The 22,672-nt window shown below is 32.8% G+C and overlaps 1 protein-coding gene across 4 annotated transcripts in view; it reads right to left on the bottom strand.

Moving 5' to 3' along the window:
- The window catches only part of LOC140435082 (glycoprotein-N-acetylgalactosamine 3-beta-galactosyltransferase 1-like), a 51,302-nt gene that overhangs the window by 5,486 nt on the left and 23,144 nt on the right, over window positions 1-22,672 (bottom strand). For 3 of the 4 annotated variants that reach the window (XM_072523780.1, XM_072523782.1, XM_072523783.1), the window contains exons 2-8: window positions 21,362-21,423; window positions 13,643-13,759; window positions 12,851-13,012; window positions 9,674-9,791; window positions 7,161-7,299; window positions 5,200-5,359; window positions 4,522-4,743 (exon numbers count right to left, since the gene is read on the bottom strand). In XM_072523780.1, coding sequence (XP_072379881.1) covers window positions 4,522-4,743; window positions 5,200-5,359; window positions 7,161-7,299; window positions 9,674-9,791; window positions 12,851-13,012; window positions 13,643-13,759; window positions 21,362-21,376 — 933 coding nt within the window. In that variant the 5' untranslated portion in view covers window positions 21,377-21,423. Of the gene's footprint in view, window positions 1-4,521; window positions 4,744-5,199; window positions 5,360-7,160; window positions 7,300-9,673; window positions 9,792-12,850; window positions 13,013-13,642; window positions 13,760-20,781; window positions 20,936-21,361; window positions 21,424-22,672 lie in introns of those variants that run through there. The other variant, XM_072523779.1, reaches the window with a different exon arrangement.

Here is a 22,672-nt window from a genome sequence, read left to right as displayed (position 1 = left end):
TTGGTCCTTATTTGGTTGAGGACACAGTTGATGGTAAGGTTTATCTAGATTTTTTGATTAACTTTTTAGTGCCTACATCATGAACAGATTTTTTCCTGATGTTAATCATCCAAATGAGATAGATCGATCTATTTACTACCAACAAGACGGAGCTCCACTGTATTTTGCACATATAGTTAGAAATTATTTAAATGAGATTTTTCCTAATAGGTGGATTGGAAGACATCGAACGATCAAATGGCCGGCTAGATTTCCCGATTTGACTCATCTCGATTACTTCTTATGGGGTTATTTCAAATCTAAAGTATATTTTAATAGACCAAACAGTATTGTTGATTTAAGAGTTAGGATAACGGTAGAAATTAACAAAATAACCCCCTAGGTCGTACAAAATGTTGAACGAGAATTCCAAAATCGCCTCGGATATTGTCAAGAAGTAAATGGTGGTCATTTTGAACATTAAATTTAATTGTATAGTACATTGAAAAATAGATTCTAAATAGTATGTGACTATTATCTTCATTCAACCTAAAGTTTTGCGATAGAGACATTATCAAAATTTTACATCTTAAAAATCAGTTTTTTTGGTGATGATTGCACCAAACTTAAAAAACTTTATATTGCTGAACAGAGGACTAAAATCCCTTTCTAGCAAGGTGCCATATGACCCCCTTTGTTATTTAAAATTTTCAAGGGGGTGCTTATAACTCAAAGGGGGTGCTGGAGGGGGATAATATTTTTATACTTTAAATTGTCAATTTAAGAATAAAAATCGACCTGCTGCAGGTTTTTTTCACATCGTACATAATAACGCTAAAAATGAATTTATTCCATACATATGGACCGCATGGTATATAAAAGATAATATATAATAATATATAAGTAGATACTATTTTATTGGGTATCAGCCACAATTGAAGGTTAAAATAAGTTTATTGGCGTTTCAATTCTAGACAACAAAAAACTAAGTTTTTACCAGTTCCTCTCCTAACAAGTGATGTAGTACCAATACGTGCCCCCATTTTTTAATTTAATGTCTGCTTTGTCTTTTTAATTGTGTTCTGTTTGTCAGAAAGAAAATTTAATTTAAATTTAAATTTAAAAACAAAACAAAACAGAAACCAAATTTAATTTATCAAAAATTTTATAAAAAGCAGTTGCACACCCACAAAATTGTACATCTGACGTTATTCATTGTCATATAACTATCCTTTTAATTAAAAAATCAAATAAATTAACGCATATTTGTAAAAAATTTTTTATTATTACTCCGGTGGTCCGGAGTTCGAATCCTACCGCCGGCAAGAACAACTAGACATTTTTAAAAATGTCTATAGGCCCCAGGTCGACTCAGCCTGAATAAAATGAGTACCTTGGGTAAAACCAGGGGTAATAATAGGCGGTTGAAGCGTAGCACTGGCCATGTTACCTTCCTTGTATACCGTAGGCCCTAGATATAGCGGACTACCCTGCTATACTCCCAAAGCCGCGAAGCGGTATAAAACGGGAGACTATTATTATTATATTTGTAAAATAAATCTATGGAATAAATGTAAATAACTTTTAATGAGTAAATAATATAAAACATCACTTTCATTTAACAAACAATTACATAATACCTTATTCCCATTTCATTTGTTAATATCTCCCCTCTCAAGAACTTCCCCGCTAACTATTAAACAGTTACAATAAAACAGTTAATCACCCATCACCATCCATCCAGGATAGTTTGAACTATGTTTCACGAATCAGTAATTAATAATTCTTGTACCGGCATCATTTAGTTTACCTGGTAATAGACCTGAAGATGTTTAACAAAGTGTAGTAAGCGAAACCGGTCGTTTTGGTGGTAAAATTAAATTTATTGTGAGTAAGTCTTATTTTATTTCTTTTTACCTATTTAAAATGTGTTTAATTTATTGTTTGTATTTTGAGAACGATTTCCGAAGTGGAAATTAAAACGTCAATAAACTTATTTTAACCTTCAATTGTGGCTTATTCCCAATAAAATAGTATCTACTTTAAAATGCCACAAGAAAATAGCTTCAGAACAATAATATATAAGAATTAATTTTTATTCAATGTGGGGCAATCAGCAATCTATAATTTTCTTCGATCAATCTTCGATATAATTTGTTTATTAATAACAATAAAAAGTTCCGTTTTGGACGATTTAGAAGGGCAATACGACAGTAGAAGGGCATTAAAATGTAATATTCAAAAATATAGTTCAAACGATGATATTTACCTGAGTTTCATTATAATAAATGTATTGCCAGTACCAAAAATTTGTTGAAAATACACGATAATAGTTAACGATATTAGTGGTTCTTCGATTAGTCTGTTTTTAAAGCCTAGTGTGTTACAAATAAGGCAGAAAGCATGTGGAAGTAAACAGCTATAACAGTTTAGTCAACAGCTAATTTTTATTCAAAGTACAAAAGGTCGTACAATTGCACAAATTATGTGTATATATTTATATTAATTCCTAAACTTTAAGTTCCTCTGGGTCCTCATCATCAATATGATCGTTTTTTGCAACACTCTCGTTATTATTTATCCGTACGCCAGTATCTATTATTTTATAAAATGTGAGATCTGGCAGGTCTTTCTAATTTTCACCAAAATGTTCTCTAAGAAGTGTCTATGTGCGATTTATCTCCTTTCAATGAACATCCAATCTGTTGTAAGTTAGGTTTCAATAAAAAAATCTTTTTCTCTTTTCGTATTATAGACTTGCTGAACCCTATGTCAGAACAATAAAATATTTCTTCCCTTACTGTGGCCATATGATCTTTGTCCTTAGAAAATATAAATCCTTTCGATGCATTAAATTTAAAATGCTACTGGGAAGGTTTTTAAAAACAACGTCACTCGCCTTTCTCCAGTCTAATATCTGCCAGTCTTTACCAAGTCTCAGCACCTTTGAGCGTTTTCCAATTATGTATTCATATTCTTTTTTATTTATTACAACGTTCTTCTTTTTTATCTTCCTTTCTATCATACCGAAAATCGCATCTGGTAGCAAAAAGGAATGACCAACAACAGGAAACGTAAACTCCACGTCCCTGATGTGACCAGATGCTTTATAAACACACCAGGAAATTATTAAAGACATCATCATGCTATTTTTGTTCTGTACACCACATCCATCTGCAAATACATGAACTTTTTCGATTTGATTTCTAAAGTTGAATTTCATTAGAGTATCATGTACAGCAGAGGCAACAGCATTTGAATCTTTTGGAAGTTCATACTCCAGCCACACATATGATGTCACATTTGCAGAAGAAAGATGGGATTTCGAATTTCTAGCCACGATGGTGAAATTATAAAAATTTATTTGCTGCGAGAAATAAGTCGCCTGGTGGGGAAGTTTTGCTAAGGAAAGATTTTTTGACAATCAAAAGAAAATATTTGTATAATATGATTTTTTTTTTTCGTTTCTTAACAAAGAATAAAAGGCTTTATCTCTTAACGTATGAACTCTCTGTTATGTTATAACCTTTAATTTTTCTTCTTCTGAATTTTCTCTTCTTAAAATTTCCTTTGATCTAAGCCACGCAAAACAAGGATCAGGCGTCTATTAAGAGAGTGCCGAATGATATGTTGTAGTTCATTAACGTATTTTCGGAAATATGATAACTTTACGGAATGATGTGGATAACGTTTACTGTACATTCTGTAAAGCTTTGTAAAATTCAGATCACATGGTAAATACAATCTAGGTGATAGTCCTCTATTATACTGACTCTCTGCACCGTTCAAACGCCCCATAACTGGGGCATAACTTTGAATCACATGGCACATCTGGCGTGCCATGTGATTCAAACAATGTAAGCGATTGGCCAACTGCAATTTACATAGTTTTGCACCTGGCATAGGCTCACAAAGAGAGAGTTTTGCATCTGACTCAAGATTTCTAATGCCTATTTCTTAGCAAATACCTGACTTTGCAGCTGAATTTTTACATGAGGAGATAGCTATAACATGTGACAAATAACTGTCAGTTGAAACTCAATTTTTACAATTTTTTCAAATACAGAGTTCTGAATCTAGTGTTTTTGAATCTATATTAAGAAATCAAAATTTTAATCAAACTCCCCTCTAAAATTGGTTTTGAAAATTGTTTTAATTTGTTTATAACTTGTTTTTAATAACGTCGCGTGGATTAAAAATTTTGAAATGCCTTTTTGATGTTTAAGAAAATTCTGTGCAAAATTGACCCATTTTTCCTTATTTAAACAATGATCCCTTTATATAAATCATGTACCAAATTACATTTTGATTTTATTTGATCATGCTAATAGAAGATGGCACAAAAATATTCCAATAGGGCACATGAAGAATTTAATATGGGACAATCTGCTATCTATAATGTTCTTCGATCAATTTTCGAGCTAATTTGTTTATTGATAACAATAAAAAGTTCCTTTTTGGAGGATTTGTTAAAACAATAGAAGGGCGTTTACGTTGTTAAAATTCAATATTCAAAAATATAGTTCAAACGATGATATTTACCTGAGTTTCATTATAATAAATGTATTGCCAATACCAAAAATTTTTATCGACATGTCCAGGAATTAAGTGATGGCTGGGGGCAAAAGGGAAAAATCTTCCTCTAAGCTCAGGATCTCGACCATCACCTGCAGCTACGTCGGCTGCTTGTAAACACTTTCCCATTTCTACATCTTCTGCACCCTCATTGTCTTGTCTACACTTCTCTTTATTTGGCAGCGCTTTCTAAAATGTTAAAAGTAATCTAAAAAAATTACTAGGAAAATAATATCAATATTACAGATATTATATATTAGAATTAAAAACCTGCTTGGAAGAAATCTAAAACAAAGAAAAAAAGAGAAATGATAAAAATAAACAAAATCTAAGAGAACTTAAGAAAAAAAAGATCTATATAAATTATAATACGATTACAAAAGAGCGTAAGAAAACAAGGAAATAAGGAATATTACAGAAGAGGAAAAATCTAAATACAAAGATGAAAGCTGATGGTAAATGGCTCCAAATGGTAAATCCAAAAAAGTAACAACAAAAAGTAAAAATGACATGAAAATGAATACAAAAATATTATGTTTATATGGAATTAAACCACAATTATTGGTTGTAATGAAAATCCAGCAAGCAATTGAGATACACTCACAGAAAAGGAACAGAAGGGACTAGTTTATTCTATTATATTACCTCAATAAATCTTTTTAATGCTTCTTTACTTAGTATGTAACCTGCTCCTCCGCTCATGTATCCTTGTGCAACGTACGGCTTAAATCGGCAGCCATAATAAATTGGCGTATTGGGACTTAATGGTAGCAACATATATCGCAGATTTTCCACAATCACATACCTGAAAAAATTAGTCATATGTAAGTTTAATAGGCACAATATCAGGCACATATCAATAATAATCTACTACTGCATGAAACCTCCGAGAACGATCTTAAGGACTTGAATAATTGCATCATAAACGCCTTACAAGAAAGTTGCCGAGTGCACTGTCCTAATAGAAAATCAGATAGTAAAATAAGTCAGTCATAATGCAGACAGCCACACTCTAAGAGAAATGAATAACTGCTTCGAAGGCAATCAGGAGAGAATTAAGAAAATTTAAAACCGATATTATTAAACGTACTATACAGGAAAATGACAGCCTAAAAGTTCTACTTAGAAATCTAACGAATCGGAAATGCGAAATTCATAAATTAAAAAACAAGCAAAATGAAATAATATCATGTAGGGACGAGTTAATACAGGTCGTCTAAGAGTTATACAAGGAATTATATGGAAGTAGGCGAGAAGATCAAATAGGAATACAAACAGCCATTTCAAAGAAGATCATGAAACAAGATTCCGAACTAATACCAGAAATAAAGGTAGATGAGATTCGACAGGCGTTAAGAAAAATGAAAAATAACAAAGCCCCAGGAGAGGATTTAATTGTAATAGAAGCTATCGTAAATGGAGGAGATAAGCTATTAAATCAATTAAGGAAACTGTTAAGAATAAAACAATGCTATAATCCGACCTAACTCGAATAGAGCAATCTAAAAAATGCATTACCAAATGCCAGTGATGCTTTAGTTTTATCACAGAATATACCACCCAACAAGAAGCGAAACGAAGGGCTGTTTCGCAATAATCCAAATTTCTGTGAAAATCTTCCATGTTCTAAATAGTTTATCTGTCAACCTATAAAAACTGAAGTTTGTTTGCGTATTGAGAAATGTTGTTTCGTGTGTGATGTTTAATAGTAAAAAAAGAATAATACTATTATACATATTTTTATATATACATATACATATTTTAATATCTTAAAAAAAGTATAATAATATAAAAAAAGTATAATATAATAGTAAAAAAAGAAGAATACTGTTATACATAATTTTGTATATACCTATACATATTTTAATACCTTAAAAAATCGATAAAAAGTAATCGACTGATTTTCATCTCTATTTTGAAATTAACTCCCAAATTCAATCACTTTTTATCGGTTTTTTAACGTACTAAAATACTTTTAGTAATTTAATTTGTTTGTTTAAAAAAACAAATCGCTATTTTTGGCTTAGAAATCAAATTTAAATAAAATTTGTATCAATTTGAACGGTAAAAATTCGATATCTTTTGATCGGAGTGTTCTATCGACAAAAATCAAATAACGTTTTAAAGATGAAGAATTCAGATTTCTTATCCAATTTTTGCATTTTGCCTCAAATAAAGTCAGTTTCTATAAGTGTTAAATAAATAAACGTTTGCCATTTTTAACGATTCTCATGAGATCATTAAAATTTATCACTTTTCCATTAACTGATCACTATGGAATTTCTATTGCTGAAGCTCAATTCTCAAAATCGATGGCATGAATTTTCGGTTTTGATTTTTGGCAACAAATCTGACATTTCAAATATGCCTAAACAACGCTGAATTTTTAAACTTTCACATTATAAACGATTGCACGTTACGTAAAATACTTTTACGAAGACGACAATAGTATTAACAAAAATAATATTTTAAAATTTTATTTAGATGGTTGAATTTTTAAAAGGTAACAATATTTATATTTCTGTTAAACATGTTGTTTTATTTTTCGATAATCGATGCAACGATCTAACATACAATCCGAAAGGGGAATATAAGATATAACTTACGTATCATCGTCGGCTTTCATAAACCAATCAGCGTCATTTATGTGGTTATCGTAAACATATTTAAAAGCAGCTTTGGTTTTAGCCCACAGATTATTTCTTCCTTCACTTACGTTTAATGGTATTGCCGGTAGATTTTCATCTAAAACAATAGATTAAACGATATAAATAAATAACTCAATGAAAAAATATTATTATTTTTTTTTTTTAAAGGTTAAAATACGTTTATTGACGTTTCAATTTCCACTTCGGAAATCGTTCTCAAAATACAAACATTAGTAAATTAAACAAATTTTGTTTTTGTTACTTAGTGAAAAATTCTTCTATTAATTTAATTTTATCTGACTCATCTATATTGACAATTCAGACATACATTATACATTTTAAAGTAGTTTTGGTTTTGGACAAACAATGAACAAACCTAACAATGAACAAGAAAGGACAAAGAATTGCATTTATAAAATACCTTGTGAATGCGATCAGTTTTATTTAGGTGAAACATCAAGGCCATTAAATGTTAGAATAAGTGAACATCAATCCTATATTAAAAATAGAGAATTTGATAGATCTCAAATATGTAAACATGCATGGGATAATGAACATAGGGTTCAATGGAATGATTCAAATATAGTCCTAAAAGAAACGGATGGTAAAAAGAGAAAAATCAAAGAAGCGGCTCTAATTATGCTAAATGAGACCAATTGTGTCGCGAATTCCTCGGCAGAATGTAGTAGGATCTGGTTACCCATATTGAAAGAGGAAGTTATTAAAAAGAAAATACCAGTATTGGTAAGTCAGTAACATATAGAGAATACATCATTTATATTTTTTAAATAACAAACATATAAAATCGGAATTTGGTATTTATTGAAGGTAAAATAAATGCAAGATCAAATACTTACCATGTCGGGATAGTATTATGAGGTTTTTTTCCTGGTTTTTCCCTCATAATTTACTATGGAATCACTAACAGGAGAATTTTACTGTCATCATGGCATGTATTTGTCTTTTTAAAGACGAATTACATGTTATGATCTTTTCTGACGGATATTCTCAAGTTAAAGTTGATTTCATGTAATCGAATGAACTATCTTATAAATAAAGTCGTCCCAGGAACGCAACTCAACAATATTGGCAATATCATTTTAAAGTCGTCTACTTTAAAATGTATAATGTATGTCTGAATTGTCAATATAGATGAGTCAGATAAAATTAAATTAATAGAAGAATTTTTCACTAAGTAACAAAAACAAAATTTGTTTAATTTACTAATGTTTGTATTTTGAGAACGATTTCCGAAGTGGAAATTGAAACGTCAATAAACGTATTTTAACCTTTAAAAAAAAAAAAAAAATTATGTTATTTTATTATGTAAGAAGAGGAGTACGACAAGGATGTATACTATCCCCTCTACTTTTTAATATGTGTTTAGAAGAGATGTTTAAAGAGGCACTAGAAGACATCAATGAGGGCGTTCAATTAACGAAACACTTGTGAATAATCTCGGATATATAGACGATTCAATACTCCTTGCGGTCAGTATCTATCTGGCGCTAAATCTGGCAATCTAAAATAATGGCGCATTGTATATACATAGATACATAATACTTTTGAAAAATTTTTGGTTTTTCTCTAATTACAATCTAAATTTACTGATTCGTTTTTGCACCACGGGGAAGAACCGTGTATCTGATGCGGGTTTACCGGAGTTCTGCAAAACCTTTCGTTTTCGGAAATAATAATCTTAATCTGGTTTTTACTCTATTATAGGCTGAGTTATAATCCTCTTAAGTGGTTCTGAAATTTTAGATACATGTTTTTGTTGAATTAACAATGTGAACTGAATGAATTGGGAGACCTAAACAAGGTTGAGCTTGTCTGAGTACCAGAACATCAGGACATAGAATACTATAAAAAAAAAACAGATCAACTTCCAAATAGAGAATCGAATGAATCAAACGGACCGTCGGCGACTAGCAAAGGATGCAGTACATACGGCTGTAGAAGAATGGATCAGAGAGAGTCATAAGCGATATTGAGTGAGAATTTCAAAACAAATGCATGGAAAAATTTTTATGAGTGGACCATGTACAAAAGAAAACGGAGGAATTGCTTTATATGGATATGGACAAACTGATAACAGTAACAGGAATATTGACCAGGCATGCACCCGTAAGAGAATTCCCAAATAAAAGAGGCATTTACAATGGAGACCTTAACTGCATATCCTGTGATGGGGAACCAGAAACTGTAAAACATGATTATGTGACTGCGAGACTCTGAACCACAGAATACAAGAACTATACAGGCAACCAAGAGGAGACCCTATCCTATTTTGGACATCTCAAGCAAAAGACCTGTACAAACTTCTACAGAGTACAAAAAATTCTAGACTGGGTGTAGGAAATAACAATGGACACCAACACAATAAGCTTCCTCTTTAGTAATAACGGATATCTTTAGGATTAGACGGGCCCAGGAGAAAAATAGCATACACTTGATAATATTTACGTTACCTGCTTTTGAACTCATAAATAATAAAATATTACATCTCTTTCCCCATGTTGCCTTTACATGTTTTGCTTTTTTCTCATGGTTGTCTGGTCCAGTCATAATCCAACATAATATTCTAACCTAAAATAAATAAAAATATTCATCAAAATGATAATATTGGTGTGCAATACAATAGGACAGCGGTTCTTAACCTGTGGTACATGTACCACTGGTGGTACATATCATTATTTGAGGTGGTACGCAATACGCGAAACACCGCATAAAATAACATAAAAAAATTAAAATAGTATTTTACGTTACAAGTTCAGTACGTAACTATAAAACTGAAATATGGGAGCATTGTCGAAATGTCAGTCATGCCGCCAATTTGTGGGTTTTTACTTTGTCTGCTTAATCAATTTTTTCATATTAATAAAGACACACATGTAATATTGGCATAATTACTATAATTTTTATCTTTATCTTGGGCTAATACGGGATTTTTATAATTTCAGCATTTAATTTACTCTGTACCGTTTGACCTTAAGATGCTTTGCAAAGTGTAGAAAGCGAAACCGGTCGTTTTGGTAGTAAAATCAAATTGATTGTGAGTAAGTCTTATTTTATTTCTTTTTACCTACACGAAGTTTGACTTGATAAGTGAGTAGTTGTATACATCATGGTTAAAGAGACCCGTTGAAGCTGTAGAAGAATGGCCTGTTTAAGAAACAAAAGATTTACCATGTTTACTTCAACCAAGGTTGACATGACCATGTACCAGATAACATGATTCAAATTATTGATAAATCGGATTTTAGTCCTCCTATGTTATCGAAGAGCCACACCCGTAATGTGTAATAGGTTTTAAAGTTTTTATAATTCATCAAATAAAGCCATCTTTACTGCAGCGCAAAATCGCTACATTTTTTTAAAATAAAAGAAGCTAAACTTAAAAGTGGACAGAAGAAAATAGCTGTTTCCTACAAGCAACGAAAATGCCGTTAACGGATTTTTTGGTCAGTTTAAGAATAGCCAAGTATGGAAAAAACCTTACAATTGGGGAAAGACTTTTACCAGCTACCAAAGACGTCGTAAATTGTGTTTTGGAAAGCCAAACAATTGAATTCCTTGTCCCTTTCTGATAGTACAGTTAGCCGTAGAACACTTGAAATGGCCAAAGAAAACCGTCATAGAACAAATATCGTCCAGTATGTTTTTACCTTGCAAATGGACGAAAGTACCGATGTAACAAATTTTGCACAGTGAATCGTCTATTGTCGCTTTTTACACGGAAATGAAATAAAAGAAGAATTCCATGAATGAACGGAGATTTTCATTTAGAGCCATCTGTTTTATGTTCTCTAGGAGGTTTTTGGGAATAACACTAGTAGTAGATAAAATAATAGGTACTATCTGGGTACTTTCCATTCTCCATTGTCCATTGATTTTTATTTCTAGATCTCTGTACTTGGTGATCTTTTCGTTGTATATAACACGTAAATTAGTGATGTTAGGTATCGCCATATCAATAATTATCAATACGTCCCTGACAGACTTACTATAAAGTTTATTAACTAGTGTGAGATCCGGTCTATTATGTGCCACTGGTTGGTCTGTGAGCACAGTGCGGTCCCAGTAGAGCTTGTAGTTGTCATTTTCAAGCATTTTGTCAGGGACGTATTGATAATAAGGAAATGGGCGATTTGGAGAAGTCCCAGTTTGTCAGCTAGTTCTTGGTGGATATCGTTTCCTACTAAGTCATAGCTTTCTTTATAATCAGTTCGACAAACGCCTGACAAACTAGAGGAATATATTCCAGGAAATTTTTAGTTGGAATAACCTGATCCTGAATGGCAAGTAAGAAACCCTCTGTCTCGGGAAACATATTTTCTGATGTCAACCAATAGTTCGACGCTGTATTGTCGACATATTCTTAACTAATCTCATTGAGATGTCGCTCATGCAGAGGTTTACTCATCCAGGTGCGCATTTTTTCTTGCTTAGTCAGGTGGTTTATGCGCATTTCTTGCTTGTTTTGCATATATCATTTGAGAAAGTTTCTACAGTTTTTAGCATCTAATCTAAGTGGTTTCGAGTGGAAGCTATTAATTTCAAATCATCCATATACAACAGATGAGTAAGCTTCGCCACAACAGTATTGCTATTTTTGATGCTAAAGCCTGAGTCAGTGGAGTTCAGTAGCTAAGATAGTGGGTTCATCGCTAAATAGAACCAAAGAGGACTCAACGAGTCCCCCTGGAAAAGGCCCCAGTTAATTGAGATATTTTCAGTTTCGATGTTGTTTTCACTAGGTATTTGAAGGTGAATTTTAGTGTTCCACTCCGTCATTATATGCTTTAAAAAGGTCACTTTATTATCATCGACTTAATATATTTTCAATATGTCTATAAGCCATTCATGCGGTACTGAATCAAAGGCCGTCTTATAGTCAATGAAGGCAGTGAAAAGGTTTCTTTTTTTGATGTACGCCTGGTTGGAAATATTGTTATTATTATTATTATATAACAAATGAGGGCAGAGCTCCTATTAAGCCCAAAAACAAACAAAAATATCCCTTTAAAATCTAATACAAATTATAATTATATTTTAATATATTAAATAAACATAATAGAACAGAATAGATCAGAATTAAATATTGGCAGTAGCTCATACTGCATACTTTGTTTACTTATGATAAACCTGTCAAATTCAGACCAAATATTAATAATAAAAGTTTAAATAAATATCGTTTAATAGCAAATTTAATTATCATATAAACTAAATAGATTTACAAATAATACTTGCATTTATATGAAATTATCTTAAAACGAGAATTATTGAAAAACTTTAAATGGATCGGATGACATTTATAATTTTTATAAAATTTTGACAATCGTTACGAATCGGATCTTTTAGTGTCAGATTTTATTTTAATCTTTTACTTCTCACTTAATGTATATATTTTTTTAGTTATTTTTCTTGCAGTTTTTAATTTAAACCTGCTTAGAATAAATATATGATTACTAGAAACGAATAGATCGAGAGTAGTGAATTGATGTCAAGAATCGCTATTCTATGACGCTACACGTGACGACGCCATCTTATGGTGCTAGTTCCGTGACGTTCGTCTCAGCATTTTACTGCACAGAAAAAATAATACAACGCTAGTATAGAAGCTTCGCTTCGAAAAATTGCTTTACCTTTTTCTTAAGAGATTCTGCTAGGGACGAATCTGTCATTCGGTGAAAAGTATCATTTTCTCCGTGTTCTCCTACCTCCCCCACAAATTCAACATCATTCATTTCATCTTCATTGTGGAAATCGTGATGATGTTCTCCGGTATGTTCATGACTATGGATAACCTATAAAAAATTCATATAAAGTAGATAAATAAATTAAAAACAAAATATATTTATTTTACAGATTTGTGGTTATTAGCCGGATTTAAATATCAAATTAAGTTTAAAATATTAATATTGTTGAGCTATTTTGTTTTCGATAGACTAAATTGTTTAATTTTACAATCTTTTCCATGAGATTTTACATGATACACCATTTTCCGCATTCTCCACACCATTACATACAACTGAGACTACAGCTGCAATGTCTGTTATAAAAGGAATCGGTTGAGCTTCAAGGTAATAAATGACAGAAATTTAGAAAACTGAATGTTAGACCTTAGTCCATTAAGACTCCTAGGTATTAAGCTTCGTTTTGTCATTTGGTGTGTCTGTCTTGCACTGATAACTGTTCTTCTGAGTTATCTCTTCTCTTTTTAAAGATAATCGCCTGGTTATTCTCTGGATTTATTGCTATTTTCCATTGGATACTTTATTCTTCTATCGCATCCGTCTGTAGACATCGTCTGTAGATTTCTTACAGCTATATCGAGGTTCCTGTATTTTGTCGCGATTGCGGTGTCGTACACCGCAATGATTGTATACCATCAAGGTATACAAAATGCTACTTCAGCTACACACAAATTTACTAACCTGTCTTAATTTCTTTCCATAATGATCGTCTTTGTAGATAGTACTTGGCGCTAGTACTACAAAAGCTACCGTAAAACCCACTGCAACACCGGCAATCAAACAAAAGGTGCTTCTATCCTAAAGAATAATAAAAACATAAATTAAATATAGAAATCAAACAAAAGGTACTTATATCCTTGTTTGGTAAAGTATTTAGTATTTATTGACAATTTTCCTTTTAATATTTTTCTTACTCTACTATAATAGGGTTCTGAAGCTAGTTTCTTAAGGCATTTTGAAGTAGTTACTATTTAAATGGGAATAAGCCACAATTAAAGTTTAAATTACGTTTATTGATATACTTCAATTTCCACTTCGGAAATCGTTGTCAAAATACAAGGTTTGTATTTTGGGATAATTAGAATAATCTCTTAGAAAGCGTATTTCTATACAGTGTGTAAAAGCCAAATGGAATAAATTCATTATTTAGGTTACTGTACATATTTATAAAAAATCCTGAAAGACTTCAAATTTAAATTATAACTTGACATTCTTTAACGTGAAAATGCAACCCCTACCTTCAACCCCCTTAGAATGACAGGTACAACCTCCAATGTTTAAAATAGGAAGTATAGGCTTGTGATATATCGTTTAAAAGGTCTGTTCATTCTCCATTTAAAAATGTTGTTGCTTTCAAGTTTATTAAAATTAATTAAGATAAAATAAATTAAAATCATGTGGTTACCGAAATTCCCTACAATATAATCAAAAACTAAAATATAATGCAAAACGTAATAAAATGTAGAACACGAAAAAGAACTATGAATGTTAATGAAGTAGATGTTCAAAATGTTCACCGCGAACGTCTTGTCAACATCCTAATCTCAAATAAAACTGTCTTCTAACATTATTTAACATAACAGGCGTGATCGACCTAATCGCAAGCGTTATTCGTTCTTTTAAGTCATTTAAATCTGGAGGTTTAGTTTTGTACATATGGCTCTTCACATATCCCCATAAAAAGAAATCTAATAATGTAAGATCAGGTGATCGCGCTGGCCATTCAATCGATCCTCGCCTCCCTATCCAGCGATTGGGAATTATTGTATCGAGGTACTGCCGGACATTAAGTTGGTAATGTGGTAGTGCTCCATCCTGCTGAAAGTCGGCGGTTTTCTGGATCAGGATATAAATTTGCCAATGTTGGAATGACATCATTTTGAAGTAGTGCCAAATAATTGTTGCCATTCAAGTTGCCCTCAATGAAAAAGGGACCAATGATATTGTTTCCTACAATCCCTGCCCAAACATTAACCTTTTGAGGGTATTGAGTGTGTTCTTCTCTCATCCAGTAAGGATTTTCCGTGGCCCAGTAGCGGCAATTTTGCCGATTAGCATGACCGTTAAGTGAAAAAGTACACTCATCAGAAAACATAACGTCTTCTAATTGGATAATATTGTTATCCAACATGTCCATCATTTGCTCACAAAAAAAAGTTCTCCTATCAAAATCGTCTTCCATGAGCTCCTTAGTAGGTAGTTTTCTTTTAATATGTTTACTATCGATGTATGGCTAGCATTGAATGTAGTGGATGCCTGTCTACTCGATGTTATGTGGATTTTCCTGAAACTCAAGCAACACATCTAATTTGAGTTCATCACTCAGTGCATTGGCAGCTGCTTTTTTTATCTGCCTTACATGACCAAACTCGCAAAACTGCTTCTCTATTTTACTTATTGTTCCTTGGGATATAGGCGGTAAATTAGGAAATTTCTCATGAAATAGGCGAGTTACTTCCTGTTGTATTCGGGTGTTATCTCCGTAACCAATCATTTTGTAAAACTGTTATTTTATGCATTTCCGTTAATCTAACCATTTTTCAGAATTGAATTGAACGAACCTTTTCCTTAAATTAAAATACTGACAACTTAAATAAAACAATTTACTAATGCGTGTTAAAATAACGTTGCCACGGAAATTCTTTAAAGTTTTTTAATGGTTACCATCTATGGTAATTGGTACCATTGCTATGGTAATTATCAAGACCTAAACGGGAAATAAGTTTTGAGTATATTTTAGCGAATTTCGGTAACCACATGATTTTAATTTATTTTATCTTAATTAATCTTAATAAACTTAAAAGCGACAACATTTTTGAATGGAGAATGAAAAGACCTTTCAAACGATATATCACAAGCCTATATTTCCTATTTTAAAAATTGGGGGTTGTACCTGTCATTTTAAGAGGGTAGAAGGTAGGGGTTGCATTTTCACGTTAAAGAATATCAAGTTATAATTTAAATTTGACGTGTTTCGGGATTTTTTATAAATATGTACAGTAACCTAAATAATGAATTTATTCCATTTGGCTTTTACACACTGTACAAGGCACATCAGTTAAGTTTGTTTGGTATATCGGTAACAGTTCGTTTTTATATTATACATATTGTCTTTATATTACCAGCAGTCTTGATATGATTTACATAAAACCAGTGAGTCTTTTTTCTTCCATTATCATTAGTTAAATCCATTATAAATAGGTTGTGAACTTTACTAACTAGACTACTATTCTTAGATAAAATTTTGCACAAAAATTTATTACAGAAGATATTTTCTTCTTAGCTGTATAGACATTTCGCAACATTCTATATAAAGATTTGTAATTGGTGTATATTACTTTTAAAGGCTCCAGGGACCATCTTAGACATTTATTAACATGGATACGTGATTCTCTCACTAGAGGGACCACATCACGCCAGAATCAAGGGACAGGACCTAAACTCATCACATTAACTTACATTTTTATTCTAATTGTTAATTTATTATAATAAAAAAAAAATATATCTTTCAACTGGTTGTTTTTAAATAGCTAATTGTTTATAAACAAAGCCCGGGGAAATTTTTAAAAAAAAAAGAGGCTAACTCGGGTTTTAAGGATAGTAGGACATTGAAGCAGAATTTTTTAATCGTTAAATGATTTAATTTGATAAAATAAGCCTTTTTTTAATTTGGTGCATTCAGAATTTATGTAACCCCAATAGTTTACGTAAAATAACGTTGTAAATAAAAGTTTTTTGGGATAAATAATATCAATTTTGCAATAGCTATTAAGTGAAACTTCTTGAAATTTTAAAGCCGAATATTTGTGATATTTTCCTTATTCTCACACGAAATCAAGGTTTTTTAACCATTTTTGGAAAAGATATTATTATTTTTTGGGGGGTAAAGGGGTAGAATGCGAAAACATGGAGTTGCTTCCAGTTTACTCCACTTAGCCTCTTCTACTCAAATCCGACTCTCACCTTCACGCTGGTGTCCCCTGTTAAACCGAACAACCCAACTGGAGATCCGGTATCCAACCCGGGTGGAACGTTGGGTCGGAAACTGACAAGAGCGGGTGAACTGGTCCTCCAGGTTGGGGGCTGGGCGTAGGGTTAACACCCCGACACCGTAAAAAACAGCATGTTACGAGAATGTAAGGTAAAGTTTCCGGACTGAAATCTAGACGACGACTCGGCGCGACAAATGACAATGATTGAGGATTATTCTCGTGGAGTGTAAGATCTCTATACAGTTCAGCAGCCTTGCAGTCTCTGATTTACAGTGTAGAAGTATATAAGAGCGATATAATTGCACTTCAGGAAATGAGATGGTTGGGAAATAAAATATTAGAGAAAAAGAATTATACGATATATTATAGCTGCCATCCAACGGAACACAAATTAGGAACGGGATTCATGTTCAATAAAAAAGTAAAGCACCTTATAATATACTTCCAACCTCTCAACGAAAGATTATATACACTAAGAATCAGAGGTAAATTCTTTAAATATTCATAATAAATGCCCATGCACCAACTGAGGAGAAGCCGGATGAAGAAAAAGAACAGTTTTATGAACAACTGGAAGATATCATACAACATTGTCCTATAAATGACGTAAATGTCTTAATAGGAGATTTTAATGCAAAGATAGGTAAGGAGAGGGAATGCATGCCAACCATTGGAATTCACAGTTTACATGAAGAGTCAAACAACAACGGAACTCTACTAATACACTTAGCCTCCTCAATGAACATGGTGATTGCTAGCACATGCTTCAGGCACAAAGATATACATAAGGAAACATGGAGAAGTCCAGATGGGAATACAGTAAACCAAATCGACTATGTGGTAGTTGACGCAAGACACTTCAGCGACGTGATAGACGTACGTGCAAGACGCGGGGCTAACATAGGCACAGAACATTACCTACTACAAGCTAAAATAAGAGCTAGAGTCTCCAATGCAAAGAAAGAAAAAGGAGTTAAAGAGGAAAGGTTTAAAGTAGAAACATTGAAGAACCTTGAGGTAGATATGAGATTCGAGGAAAGTCTCGAAAGTAAACTAGAAGGCTGTACGGATGTTATAGTTGAAGATATTAACAACTATTTTAGGCAGGAATGTTGAGGATTCCATGGGTATAAAGAATTACTAATGTTGAGGTACTTCGTCGCATGTGTAAACAAAAAGAATTACTAAGAATAATCAAAGAAAGGAAAATGCAATACTTGGGTCATGTGCTGAGAGGCAAAAGATATAAATTACTTCAAGTTATACTGGAAGGAAAAATACAGGTCAAAAGATCAGTAGGAAGACGCCAGAACTCGTGGCTAAAAGACCTGAGGAGATGGTTCGACCGCTCATCCGCAGAGATCTTTCGCGCAGCAGTTTCCAAAACTACAATTGCCATTTGGATCGCCAACTTTCGAAAGGAGACGGCGCAATGAGAAGATTGGAGGCAGTGTAGAGCCATATTGGAAGAAGTGGCAACTGAAGTTATCGAAAAGCAAAAACGTAAAAAAATTAAGGTCAGACTGGTACGATGAGGAATGCGCACAAGAAACGCAAAAAAAAATCAGGCATATAGAAGACTTCAAGGGCAAAGAACAAAACAAATAGAGGAAGAGTAGAAGAGTACAGGCAGCTGAGACGAGAAGAAAAACGAATACTTAAAAAAAGCATATAGAGAGCCAACTAAAAGAACTAGAGAACTATAAGGAACAAGCAGAAACGCGAAAGTTCTACAAGAGGATTAACCAGAACAGGACAGAATTCAAACCTAGATTATCAAACGTTAGAAATAAAACAGGGAGATCATTGGTGATCAGGACCAGATACCAGAAAGATGGGCAGAAAACTTCGAGAAAAGGCTAAATATAAGAGGTGAGACAGGGCTCCACGAATCATAAATCCAACTCGAGGACATTGACGACGAAAAAGAGAAAGATAATATCCCAACAGAGGTAGAAGTCATTCAAGCTATACAAAAATTTAAAGAAAACAAAGCTCCTGGGGCAGATGGCATTCCATCAGAACTTTTAAAGCATGTCAAAAAAACCTGACATACTGTCTATGTAGACTGGTAGAACTGATCTGGAAGCAAATAAAGTTCCAGAAGACTGAAATGTAGGTAGAATTGTACCTATCCACAAGAAAGGAGATCAAACAATATGTGACAACTACAGAGGAATAACCCTCCTAAACGTAACATACAAAATATTGGCATATATTCTTTACGACCATCTTTCGGGATATTGTGAAGACATAATAGGTAAATATCAGTGTGGGTTTCGTAAAGAAAGATCAACGACCGATCAAATATTTCTTCTACGGCAAGCTCTAGAAAAAACATATGAGTATAGCATTGATACTCATCACCTGTTTGTTGATTTTAGATGTGCCTATGATAGTGTTGAAAGAAACGCACTGTACAAGGCTATGATAGAATTCAGCATACCAGTACACTTAGTAAAATTGATGAAAGCGACTCTCTCAAGAGTCGAGTGTAAAGTTAGAGTGCAGAACGGAGTTTCCAGAACGTTCCAGTCTCAGATAGGACTTAGACAAGGAGACAGCTTATCATGCCTTCTATTCAATATTGCACTAGAAAAAGCGATAAGAGAATCTGGAATAACAACCAGAGGAACTATTATTAATCGCAGCGTACAATTACTAGCGTACGCCGATGACATCGACATTATTGCAAGAAGAAAGGCGGACGTGGTCGAATCATTCAAGGCGCTTGAAGCAGCAACAAAAAGAATGGGACTAGAGGTTAACACTAGTAAGACGAAGTATATGAAAGTATCAAATTATATACTAGCAGCACAACCCGAAGATCTAACGATCGGAACATATACTTTCGAAGGACTTTATACCTAGGCTCACAAATTAATCAAAATAATGCAGTAAGTGCAGAAATTAACAGACGGATATATCTGGCAAATAGAGCCTATTATGGATTAAAAAAAATTTTTAACAAGCCTAGTTACAAAAAGAACGAAACTAGTGATATACAGAACTCTTATCAAGTCCATCCTCACCTACGCGTCGGAAACATGGACGATGACAAAGAGCAATGAAGAAAGTTTAAGATGCTTTGAACGTAAAATCCTCTAGCATATCTATGGAGGAGTACAGGAGGGCGGATTATGGCGTAGACGCTATAATTTTCAACTTTACCGCCTGTATGACAAATCTGATATTATTAGGTCCATCAAAATAAAAAAGCTGCGGTTGTTAGGTCACATAGAGAGAATGAATGAGATGGAGCCGCCAAAACATATGGAGTACGAAACTGGAAAGCCAAGGCGAAGAATAGGAGAGAATGGAGACTTATCCTTGAGCAGGCCAAGATCCACCATGGGTTGTGGAGCCAATGATAATGATGATGATGATTAATTTTCGAAAAATTAGCTATTTTGCAATAGTGAAGCAAAAAATAACAAAAATAATTTAAAAACTCTTACCTATTTTAAAGAATTTTTTATGCTTTTTCAGTAAAATTGTATCAGTTTTCCATATAATTTACCGGTCTTCACTTTAGTAATTTAAAATCAAATAGCGATCTTCTATTGTTTATAAGTAAAAAATGACGTGAAATTTTTTAAGTTTTGTATAAATATTTTGTTTATTACATATTGTTATCACCGAATTTATAAAAGCAATTGTTTGTTACCTATATCAACGAGTGTCGTGGAAAAATCATTACTTCCCTGTTCTACTTGTGAATAATTTTTGACAATTTAAGAAACGATATGTTTCTCGATAAAATATGCAAATAATGACAGGTAGAATGTGAGTTTTGAATGTTAACAATCAAGTCTTTGAAGTACTCACCCGCAAGAATTTAACCATTATTTAGGTTTTTTTTTTACTTTGATGTGCCATTAAAACTTTTTTCACGGTACCGTTGCAAATTAATACTCGGGCGTTAATAGTCAAAACATTTAGCTCCGACTGATTTGTTATCTCGTTTAGATAAAGTATGTAAATAATTGAATTATTTACAGATACTTATTAATTTAGCTAAGGGTATCTCTCTAAAAGGAAAATTAAAAGTTGATATTTACCTGAGAAAAAATGTCAACTAGCTGTTACATAAATTGATTCATCGCTAAGCAAATACTCACTCACACACACACACACACACACACACACACACACACACACACACACACACACATACACACACACACACACACACACACACACACACACACACACACATATATATATATATATATATGTGTGTGTGTGTGTGTGTATATACAGTGCGTCCATAAAATAACGCATAAATTATTAATTATTTCGTATTTAGATATTATATTAGACATTTTTATTTATATATATATATATATATATATATATATATATATATATATATATATTATTAATCTATCTACATATTTGTACTTACCTCCAAAACTCTCATCTTTCATACGAAACGGTAAAATGTCACCATATACTCATAGCTTTCACCTGCAACAATAATTTCAAAATTGATTAGGATAAGATGATAGTAACTATAAATTAAGTGATATCATACATAATCCACCTTATCTCTACAAGTCAAAAAATTAGATATAGGAGAAAACCTTTAGTACTACGAATATTACGGTATCTACGTACCTACAGAGTAAATTAAAGAATATTAATTAATTTCACTTATAGTTTATTTAGGGAGTATGTAAAAGAAGTAAGGTAACTTACGAATATTTCTTAATTTAATAGTATTTAATAAATTTTCTGGTAATAGATAGCTATAGCTACAAACCGCTTCTGTAATATCCGAGAAGCCATAGAAATTGGAAAAAGTCCAAATTGTCTAAATAAAAGAGATGACGGCATACGGTTACCTTCGACATGGAGATCTCTCATAAAGAAACTATCGTCCGCTCCACATGCCAATCATAATCATACTGTCACAAATGTTCGCGCCAACCACCGCGCCAACTCCAAAGAGAATCTAGAAAGCTCGGAGCAATAATAATCGACGCTGTTCAACCCGGAACACTGTTGTTCTTTCTTTCAGTGCCTATTCGTTCCGAATATTCGCAATCATTCTGGCTATAATTATTTTATTGACTGATGCTTTAAATAGATTCGTTGTTGTTGTGGAGAACCATTTCCTCAGGTTCTTCAACCATGATATTCTCCTTCTCCCAATTCCTCGCTTTCCGAATACTTTACCCTGTAGGATTACCTTCAGTAATCTGTATTTAGTGCTGTTTCTCATTATATGTCCGAGATATTCCAACTTTCTCCTTTTAATGGTATACATCACCTCTCTTTCTTTGCCCACTCTTCGTAATACGGTCTCGTTGGTTATCTTGTCTGTCCATGATATCCTTAGAATTCGCCTGTACAGCCACATCTCGAAGGCTTCAAGTTTTTTCTCCATTGCTTCAGTTAGTGTCCAGGATTCAACTCCGTAATACAATATTGAGAAGATATAACATCGTAGGAGCCTTACTTTTATCTCCAGATTAAGATTGTGGCTTTTAAAGAGTTTGGCCATGTTATTGAATGCACTCCTAGCCTTCTCTATTCTACATTTTATTTCCTGTGAGTGATCCCATTGTTCATTTACTGTTGTTCCAAGATAGTTATACTGTTTTACTCGGTCCACTGGTGTATTATTGATAAGTAGTTGAGCGTCTCTAACTTTATTTTTGCTGATGATCATAAATTTAGTTTTTGTTATATTTACTTGAAGTCCAAATCTTTC

This window comes from Diabrotica undecimpunctata, chromosome 2 (genome assembly GCF_040954645.1).
Source record: "Diabrotica undecimpunctata isolate CICGRU chromosome 2, icDiaUnde3, whole genome shotgun sequence".
NCBI lineage: Eukaryota > Metazoa > Arthropoda > Insecta > Coleoptera > Chrysomelidae > Diabrotica > Diabrotica undecimpunctata.
Note: the sequence above shows the minus strand (reverse complement) of the source record. Positions and strands in the feature narration are given on the sequence as shown.